This window comes from Benincasa hispida, chromosome 6 (genome assembly GCF_009727055.1).
Source record: "Benincasa hispida cultivar B227 chromosome 6, ASM972705v1, whole genome shotgun sequence".
NCBI lineage: Eukaryota > Viridiplantae > Streptophyta > Magnoliopsida > Cucurbitales > Cucurbitaceae > Benincasa > Benincasa hispida.
The window spans coordinates 13,000,368-13,011,011 of record NC_052354.1 but is presented as its reverse complement, the minus strand read 5'-3'; the positions used below and the strand labels follow the sequence as shown (position 1 = coordinate 13,011,011).

General features: G+C 29.3%; 1 protein-coding gene across 2 annotated transcripts; it reads left to right on the top strand.

The window, feature by feature from the left end:
• Nucleotides 1-7,882: 7,882 nt before the first annotated feature.
• LOC120080550 lies at nt 7,883-10,250 on the top strand. Of its 2 annotated transcripts, none has more exons than XM_039035246.1 (2): nt 7,883-8,317; nt 8,783-10,250. In XM_039035246.1, the coding sequence occupies exons 1-2, from the start codon at nt 8,255-8,257 to the stop codon at nt 9,881-9,883; spliced, it is 1,164 nt and encodes a 387-aa protein (XP_038891174.1). In that variant the 5' UTR covers nt 7,883-8,254; the 3' UTR covers nt 9,884-10,250. The 2 variants fall into 2 exon arrangements, with proteins under 2 accessions (XP_038891174.1, XP_038891175.1); XM_039035247.1 differs by having other exon boundaries at nt 7,884-8,317; nt 8,786-10,250.
• Nucleotides 10,251-10,644: the final 394 nt, after the last annotated feature.

Here is a 10,644-nt window from a genome sequence, read left to right as displayed (position 1 = left end):
TTTATCTTAGAAAAGTTAGAAAAATATATGTATAGTAAAAAAAAAAAAAAAAAAAAAAAAAAAAAAAAAAAAAAGATAAAATCAATTTCATTAACAAAGCAGTACTAGATATCCCAACTCAAATCAACTCAACTCTGCACACTAACAGACTATGTAACTCTCTAGATAATTTAACTCTCCAAATAATAACTACCAACTCAACTTTATGCTTTTATCACGCATCAAATGTCTCCTAAAACATAATCCACCTATGAAGAATGGTTTTGAAGTTAAATTTCTAAAAATTTGAGACGACGAGATGAGAAGTTAAAACATGAACAAAGTTATATTGATGGTTGACAAAAAAGAAGCATTGGATTGAACAACATTGACACAAGTCACAAAGAGAATCAACAAAAACTAAACTTCATTTATGAAAATAATCCGTTTAAACGTATCAAAATTTTGAAAATCCTATATAGTTGAGAATAAATTAAAAATTTGTTTAAAAAAGTGGGAATTTTTCTATCCCCACTAAACCACACATAAAATTTCATGTGGCCGAGGATTGAGATAGCTTCCCCGTCGCATTCACACCGTGAACATCTTTACTTCTAAATAGATAATTAAAAAAAGCTAGAAACAAACTTGATATTTCTATTTTAACTTTCTTAGTTTTTTCAAATTCCATTCTTCTAACTAAGTACTTAAAAGCCCCTGTTTGGGATCCTTTTGATTTTTTAATTTTTATTTTAAAAAATTAACCGTATTTTATCCTTATTTCTTACAATTATTTACATATTTCGTAAGTATAATGATTGAGTTTTTAGCAAAATTTCATAAAAAAAAAAAAAAAAAAAAACAAAATTTTGAAAGCTATTTTTTTAATTTCCAAAATTTGGTTTGATTTTTTAAATAATTGGTAAAAAGTAGATAACAAAGGAAGAAATTTGAAGGTAGAAGTAGTGTGCATAGACATAATTTTAAAAAACAAAAAACAAAATGGTTATAAAACGATACTTAATTAATACACATATTTTTAGTACAATAGGGATGATGAAGGATTTGAATTACAAATCTCTTGATCACTAACATATTTATATTCCAGTTGAGCTATGTTCGCTTTACCGTTTAATATAATTAATATATTTTTATTAATGAGATTTGGTAACTAAGATTTTGGTTTAAAATCGAAGATTCAAATTTTCATCTTAGAATTTATTATATTAAAAAAAGAAGAATAAAATTATCGATGTATTGACTTCATAATTGAAAGTTTAGACACTTATGGATACAAATTTAATTTTCGTTAATTTTTTAAAAAAGTCGCATAATGACTTATTAGAAACAAAATTAAAAACTAATTTACAGATATATGAATATTATAGAAACGAAAACTAATACAAATTTGGTGCAAAAAAAAACTATATTATAAATATTATGATAATAGATGATCATAGATGCTCATGCTTAATATCCATTGACCATGTGTTATGTCCTTATTTTCCAAAATGTTGTCCATGTGTCTCAACATTACATATTATTAGTGTCATGTAATTCACCTCCTAGTTGCCAAATTGCTTATAAATAGTGGCATTTTGTGGGTTTTGGAAGACACATATTTAGCAAATTTCATGAAAATTGGAGAAAGGGGAGAATTTAGAGAAATTTCTTATTTTATATTTGCTAATTTATTTTATGTTGTTTATTTATATGTTATGTTTAATTTATTTTAATATTATATTATATTATATTTATTTTAATATTATATTTTATTGGTATCCATATTCTCGTTGTGCTTCTCAAGCTCACACCACGCTGCTTTCCCTCGAAGGTAGGTCCATATTCTCGTTGTATATATATATATATATATTAAATTTCTAATATAAATACAATATTTTATGATGGTGTTACTATGAAAAATATTATACAATTAGAATTTGTAGCATTTGATATTAACGACGATAATTATTTGTCATTAGTGTTTGATGCCAAAATACATCTGGATGCTATGAATCTTGGAGATACTATTAAAGAAGAAAATACGACATCTAGTCAAGACAAAGCGAAAACAATGATTTTCCTCCATTATCGTCTCCAGAGGGATTGAAAATGGAGTATTTTACAATAAAGATCCTCATATCTTGTGGAAAAATTTGAAAGAGATGTATGATTATTAAAAAATCGTTATTCTTCTTAAAACTCGTTATGAGTGGATGCACTTGAAGCTACAATATTTCAAATTAGTAAGTGATTACACTCCACATTATTTAAAATCAATTCGAAATTGTTGTTATGCAGAGAGAAAATTACTGATGTTGATATGTTAGAGAAGACATTTTCTATATTTCATGTCTTGAATATGCTTATGCAACAACAATATCGAGAGAGGTTTAAAACAATATTCTGAACTAATTTCATGTCTTCTCATGGCCGAACAAAATAACGAGTTATTGATGAAAAATCATGAATCTCTACCAATCAGAACGACACCATTCCCTAAAATGAATGTTGTGAATTTTAATAATAATCGTGGTCGATGTCGTGACCGTGACAGAGGATAATTTTTTATTTTTTATTTTTTAATTTTTGTAGTGGTTGTTCTAATCATTCAAATTTCAAAAGAACCACACAAAATGATGATCACAAAGAAAATACTCCACAAGATAAGAGTTCAAAAAGTGTCGAAAATAAATGCTTTTGATGCGGAATGACTGGGCATTGGTCACGTACTTGTTATACGTCAAAACACTTAGTCCATCTCTATCAAGCATCCTTGAAAGAAAAAGAGAAAAATGTAGAAACAATGTTTGCACACCAGGATAATGACATATTTGGCCCATCCCATATGAAAAATTTGGATGTGGTGGACTTCTTTGAATCTCTTGAAAAGAAAATCGAAAAATTTGATGGAACATCAAATGTTTTCTTTGACTTTGAAAATATCTAGACTTAATGTTGTTTTTTTTATTTATCTCCATGTTTTTTTCCCTCTTAGTAGATGTTAACATTTGTATTATTCCAAATGTTGTTATTCTTATTGTAATTATTTTCTTTTAATAAAGAAACCTAGGTCATCTTCATATGTTGGGTGACTAAAAAATGAGTAAAAAGGATCTATATCTTACAGATAGTGCAACTACACATACAATATTTACAGGCTATAAAGCACATACACGGATACAGATACGATAGGATACGGTGATATGTTAATTTTTGAAAAACTAGGATACTGATACGTTGAAGATACGTTTTTTTTCTACGTTTTTTTTCTTAAAAAAATTAGGGTATAATGCAATTGGTGCACTTATGTGTCTTACTAATAATACAAGACCAGATATTGCATTTTTCAGTAAATTTATTAGAAAGATATAGTTCTTCTCCAACAAAAAGACATTGGAGCGGAATTAAAGCATATACTCCGTTATCTCTGAGGAACGATTGAAATGAGTTTGTTTTATTCAAATAAATCAAATTCTGATTTAGTTGGTTATTCAAATTCTGGATATTTATCTGATCCATGCAAAGATAGATCTCAAACAGGTTATCTATTCACATGTGGAGGAACTGTTGTATCGTGGCGATCATGAAACAAACCATAACGGCTACTTCCTCAAATCATGCTGAAATTCTTGCAATTCACGAGGCTAGTCGAAAATGTATATGGCCAAGATCAATGACTCAGCATATTTGTGAAACATGTGGTTTAAGTTCTAATAAAAATCTTCCGACAATTTATACGAAGATAACATAACATGCATATCCTAAACCAAAGAGGATATACTAAAGGAGATGGAACAAAGCATATTTCACCAAAGTTTTTGATAACCTGACAGACTTATTTACAAAGGCATTTTGGAATGCGGCGACTCAGATATCTCAAGTGATGTTTCCATGAGGGGGAATAGATATACTTTTCAGGAATATAAATTATATGAAATATGTACTATTTTCCCTTCACTATGATTTTTTTCCTAATAAGTTTTTAACGAGACATATTTCATATATATGATGGGCATCTAAGGTGGAGTATTATAAATATTATAATAATATATGCCCATTAGATGTTCATGCTTAGTATCCATTGACCATGTGTCATGCTCCCATTTCCCAAAGTGTTGTCCATGTGTATTAACATTACACATTATTAATGTCTATGTAATCCACCACCTTTTTGCCAAACTGCCTATAAATAGTGACATTTTGTGGGTTTTGGAAGACATACATCAGACAAATTTCATGAAAATGGGAGAAAATTGAGAATTTAGAGAAATTTCTTATTTTATATTTTGTTAATTTATATATTATGTTTAATTTATTTTAATATTTATCTATTTTATTATTATATTATATTATATTTATTTTAATATGATATTCTATCTATATTTATGTTGCCGTTGTGCTTCTCAAATTCACAACAAATACAATTTTTTCGAATTAAATTTTAAAAATAGATAAAAAAATTTCGTTTTTATTGTTTTATCATCATAGGCATATTCTTTTCCCCCTTTTCCTCTGACAGGGCATATTCTTGGCCTAATGTTCTGTTTTTTTCTCAATTACATGGGCAATATATGAAATCTTATATTTCTATTAATTTGTTCCCTCAAATTTAAAATATGTATAACAAACCTTAAATTTTGAATTTTGGTTGTTAATAAGTATTTCAATTTTGAACGTTAGGACTAATATGTCATTTAAAAATCACATTTCTATTAAATACAAAATTATAAATTTAGAATCTTATTAGACACAAAAATCAATTTTATGTCTAATAGAGTTAATTAATTTAAAAAATTTGTAAAATGTTAGAGATTTTTTAGACACAGAATTAAATGTTTAAAGTCTAGTGATCCATTAGATACAAAACTAAAAATTTATTAGACTATTAAACACTCTTTCACATTGCAAATACCTACCAAAGAAGCTTAAAATGTCAAAATGAGCATAACTCAATTAACATGATGCTTGCACAATCAACTTTGAAGCCAGATATTCGATTCTCCTACTTCACCCATTTAGTCAAATACTTTTGCCAAAAAAAAAAAAAAATACCAATCTTAAAATTTTCAAAACTAAGTTTATAATCTATTTTTTTTCACACACAATATATGTACATATATATTATCATGAAATTAAAAATGTTAAATTACAAGTTTATTTAATAAACTAACAAGTTTGCGTTAATTTGGTATTTAAACCTTTTAAGTTATTAAATTTTTAATTCTCTTTCTAATCGATTGTTGGAATTTTACAAAATTATCTTATTAGACACCAAAAGAAAAGTTTATCTCGCCAAATACAATTTTATATCTGATGAATCTGGATTAATTACTTTTTAAAATTTTGAATAAATCAGAAAATCATAAGGCACAAAATTAAAAGTAGAATGAATAAATTTGTAATTTAATCAATTACCAATCATATAATATTTTTGAATATATATATAATATATATATATATATATATATATATATATATATATATATATATACTATTAAAAGGTATTGTAATTAAAATGTGGGGTGGAAAAATCGAACCTCAAATCTCGAGGTTGATAGTATAAGTAGTATGCCAATTGAATTATACCCTTGTTGGCATTTTCAATATATTTTTATAGTGAAATTGTGAAGTGAAACTTGTATTTTTTAATAATAGAGGAATAATCATATATACTTTTCTTCTTCTTCTTCCCATTTATGATTGAAGTTGAGAGGAAGTTATGTATTTATGTTGGAGCTATTTTAAGTTAACCTCAATGATTATCGATCTGTCAATTAAACATTTTTTTTCTTCTCTTTCTATTTTGTGCTTTCGCTTTCTTCAAATTTTTGAATAAATTATATATTTTAATTTCATCGTACATAATTTTGACTAATCTAAATATTTTGATTTAATAGTACAATAAAACGAGCATAGCTCAACAGATAATTATTGATTTCAAGGTCAATGGTTTGATTACTCCACCTATATATGCATTGTCCAATTTTTTTTTTTTAATTCTTACTTACTTTGAAACCCATAAATCTTTTATTTAAAGTCGTTATTCTAAAACCGTAAATCTCCTTGATTAGTTGTTGAAGTTAATTAGAGATCATTTAACTGATTGCCTTTTCAAACATAGTTAGAGTTGGTCTTATGAAATTTCTATTTTTTGAAAATAAAATGAAAAAAAGGCCATTCTAAAAACTAATATAGAAAAGGAAAAACTAACATAGAGAAAAAAAATGATATGTTCTATGCATACACTCTACCGTCTTTATTTGTTATGCAATCATTCCTAAACAGTTAATTCAAGCCAAACATGAACATATTTCAATTTGTATAAAAAATACACTCGATCAAAATGTAAGAAGTTTGAATCTTCACTTTGTGTATGAGTTTTTTTTTTGAAGGTTTATTTATGCAATCTAAAATCACTTAAATTAAAACAAACTTCTTTTTGACCTATTTCATTTTGTAAAAATTAGAAAAGAAAAGTTTTATGTATAAACTTATCAAGTTGTATCAATGTTTATCATGAACTTTCAATTACCTCGAATGAAACACTAAAATGAGATAAATATTGCAATTTTTACTATTTTATATAATTCCTAAGGAAACTCTTCCACTGAAATGAACTATAAAACATATATGCATGGTATTAATAATTCTACTCCATAATTAACTTGCGGATAGATCAAATTTAAATTTATGCCAAACTTAATATTATTGAATTTTATGAAGATTTTTACCTTCTCTTTCTTTTTCTGTAAAAAGATTAGTGTTCAATTAGAAAATATTGAATATATTAGGGATGTGAAATGGTCAGTCGGAGTCGGTTTTTCGATCAAATTGATCGTTAGTAAGTTGGTTTTATTCTTTAGATTTGTTTTTAGATGCCAACTGAGCCCCTCCTCTTCTCCAATTGATGACATTTGGCTTGACTGATTTTGGTCGGCTAGCTCGATTTTTCGGTCTATAATGGTCATCCCTAGAATATATGAGAAAAATCACAATGTTTAAATTAACCTGATATTTAACTTGGTGAAATTAAGATTTTAGAATAAAAATTAGGGGAAGTATCAATTTATATCCCTAAACTCTAGGGGTTGTATCAATTTAAACCCTAAACTAATAACTAATCAATTTAAACCCTAAACTTTTGTTAATGTATTCATTTACACCATCTATTACATTCTATTTAGAGAAACTTTGTATGAAACTTATAACTGTATCAATTAAACATCTAAACTATCATAAATAAATTAATTTAGATGCTTAGATGGAATTTCCTTTTAAAAGCACACATGCATCTACTCTAGTAGTACATTTTGTTAAACAGCATTTGAAGAAATTTACACATATTTAAGAATTAATGCATATATGATCTTTAAAGATACTTGTAATAAAGAGTTTACGTTGGTTGACTTAAGAAAAATTAAAAGTTTAACTAACTTAAATTTTAAGCTTTACACAATATTAATGGAATTTGAAAGAATGTGTAAACTTATACAATTATGAAAGTTAATGACTTAAACGAATATAATTATTAGTTCATTATTTTAATTAATACAACTTACAAAGTTTAGAGATATAAATTGATATTACCCATCAAAATAATATAATTTCACAAATTTATAGATAAAAATTCAAATTTTTTTAAAAGGAGGAATAGAGTTGGAAAAAAAAAACATAACGGTTCCTTTCCTTGTATACGTTGTCTAGAACTATAATTGGTCGCCAACACCCCCTTAGCTGGCCGTCCATTGGATCAGCATCTGATTTGAATCCAACGGTGAAAAAGAGATCAAGATGTTGAGGACGGGGAGGAGAGTGTGAGCACGGCGTACACAAGAAATTCCCTTTTGTTGAAAAGTTTTCTATATTTTTGGGATTATTCAGTGAAGGAAAATTCAGGAGATAAAAATAAAAGAAAAATAAATAAATAAAAATTTGAGGTTAAGCACCATTTCTGTATCCTTCTTTCAGTCATCTCTCTGGTGACCTCTCTCTCTCTCTCTCCTCCGGAATTCTGTAATTGAGAGTTGCTTTTGTGAAACAGCGGCTAGCCATCAAAAAAGCAACAAACGGCTACAATTTGCGCTATTTCGACGATGAAACAGAGCGTTTAAACTAAACCCATTTCCCATTTTATACCCATACTTCCTGAATTTTGTTTTGCTTTCGCCCTTTTGTTGGGATTTTTGATCCGAGTCTCTAGGATCTGATTTTTTGAGAGAATTTTGAGGACTTTTCGGCATTTTCTGTGATTTTTTTCACTATTTTGTTCATCATGTCTGATGGGTATTACAGTTCTAAGAAGACCGATGATATCTGTGAAGACGTTTGTGGCCAGGTGAGTCTGTTGCTTTCAATCCCTCTCTATTTTTCTCTTTTTTTATTGTTTTTTTTTTCGTATCTGTTGTTTTGGATCAAAACATTTGTGGGTTTTTTTTTTTTCCTTTCCTTTTTCTAAACCCTTTTGATTGAAATACCCATTAATGGCGAAAAAGGTACAGTTATCTGCAATGGTGTATGCAATGATGGTTATTCTTCGTTTTTGTTCTGTTTATGAGCAGAACAGTTTGATTCGAAGTGTGCATTGATTTGGGATTTAATCAAATTTTGCTGTCCTTTTCAATTTATTGCTAAATTTCCTTTTCTAGGTGTTGTAATTTCAGCTTAATTAAAGAATCCTTTCGTTTTTTAACGTCTTTCCGTCGTCCCCACTTATCATTTGCATCTGGAAATGAAATGTTTAGCTTGAATCTGTTGGATCGTTGATTATGTTCTTCAATGTTTCTTGTTTTTTTGTTTGTAGCAGGGGCCTCGTGGTGCTTTTAGTTTGTCTAGATTTCGATGTATTCTTCGAGGGTGGGATTTGAAGACACTAATTTCTCTGTTTCTCGCTGTTCCACTCTTGATATTGTTCATATATCTTCATGGTCAGAAGATCTCTTATTTCCTTAGACCTTTATGGGAGTCTCCTCCAAAGCCATTTCATGAAATCCCACACTACTATCATGAAAATGTATCAATGGAATCTCTCTGTAAGCTTCATGGTTGGACATTGCGTGAATCACCAAGGCGAGTTTTCGATGCTGTTCTGTTTAGTAATGAGGTTGACATCCTGACTGTCAGATGGAATGAACTTTATCCTTATGTGACTCAATTTGTGCTTCTCGAGTCGAACTCGACGTTCACTGGTTTGGTGAAGCCATTGGTTTTTGCAGATAACCGAGAACAGTTTAGCTTTGTCGAGCCACGGTTGACTTATGGGATGATAGGGGGAAGATTTAAGAAAGGAGAGAATCCATTTGTTGAAGAGGCTTATCAAAGATTGGCTCTAGATCAGCTTCTTAGGATTGCAGGGATACAGGATGATGACTTGTTGATCATGTCTGATGTCGACGAAATCCCAAGTGCTCACACGATAAACCTTTTGAGGTGGTGCGACGATATTCCACCCATTCTCCACCTGCGACTGAGGAACTACCTGTACTCCTTTGAGTTTTATGCAGATGACAACAGTTGGAGAGCATCTGTCCATCAGTACAAGCATGGTAATACACGGTACGCTCATTTTCGTCAATCCGATGAAATTTTATCGGATTCAGGGTGGCACTGTAGCTTTTGCTTCCGCCATATCAGCGAGTTCATATTCAAGATGAAAGCATACAGCCATTACGATAGAGTCAGGTTCTCTCATTACTTGAACCCTGACAGAATTCAGGATATAATATGCAAAGGGGCAGATCTATTTGACATGCTTCCTGAAGAGTACACGTTTCGGGAGATGATTGGGAAGATGGGACCGATTCCCCAGTCTTACTCAGCCGTTCATCTCCCGTCATTCCTGCTAAACAATGCCAAGAAGTACAAATACTTGTTACCAGGTAACTGCAGAAGAGAAAGTGGCTAAATTATGAAAGGAACAAGATAGAAATGGCTTTGTAAATGTTGAACATAAAGAGATCCTTATTCTGGAGGTTAAAGGTTTGTGTCCAATGAAGTTGAGGCTGAAATAGGAACTGAGGGCAGAAACAAACTCCATATTATTGCAGCTGAGGAAACTGGTTGTAATTGCTATTGGCTTATTAGGCACAAACCACCATATTTCTTCAAAGTTGAATCAAATTTCTCAAGCTTCTCTTATAGGTATTGCTTAGGTAACACTGTAATTTCCACCATCTCTTTGTATTGATCTTAGAACATTGTCACAGTACTCATTTATTCTTTTCTCAATAGTTTTTCTGCCAATGAAAAGAAAAGTTAATCTTCTTAGATATCAGTTTTCTCCTCCTTTCTTTGCTGTTTTATGTTGAATTTGGGGCCTGACTTCTGAAATTGCTTACTTTTCTTCTTCTCCTGTTCCTCTTAGGATACAAGTTGAAACCTAAAAATTGAAATTGATTCGACAGGTCGAATGATATGAACTATCATTATTGGTCCACTTCGATTTAGTTGGTTTAATATCTTCTTAATTGCATTGGGTAATACTTTTAGAGCTAATAATTAAGTATATCGCTAATAGACTCCTATAAATGATATAGTCTATCATCCATAGATTTCAAGAGTTGGATCTAAATTTTGCTATATTTGCTAATTGTTTTACATTGTGCTATATCTGTTAATCCTTTAGATTTGATTATTATATTTGTAATTATCCCTTTTGAAAACTCA

Excerpts from the sequence above, each read along its gene's own strand:
- LOC120080550 (XM_039035246.1), top strand. The coding sequence starts at position 8,255 with ATGTCTGATGGGTATTACAGTTCTAAGAAGACCGATGATATCTGTGAA. Across the intron at positions 8,318-8,782 it reads GTGAAGACGTTTGTGGCCAG|CAGGGGCCTCGTGGTGCTTT; the intron begins GTGAGTCTGTTG and ends TTTTGTTTGTAG.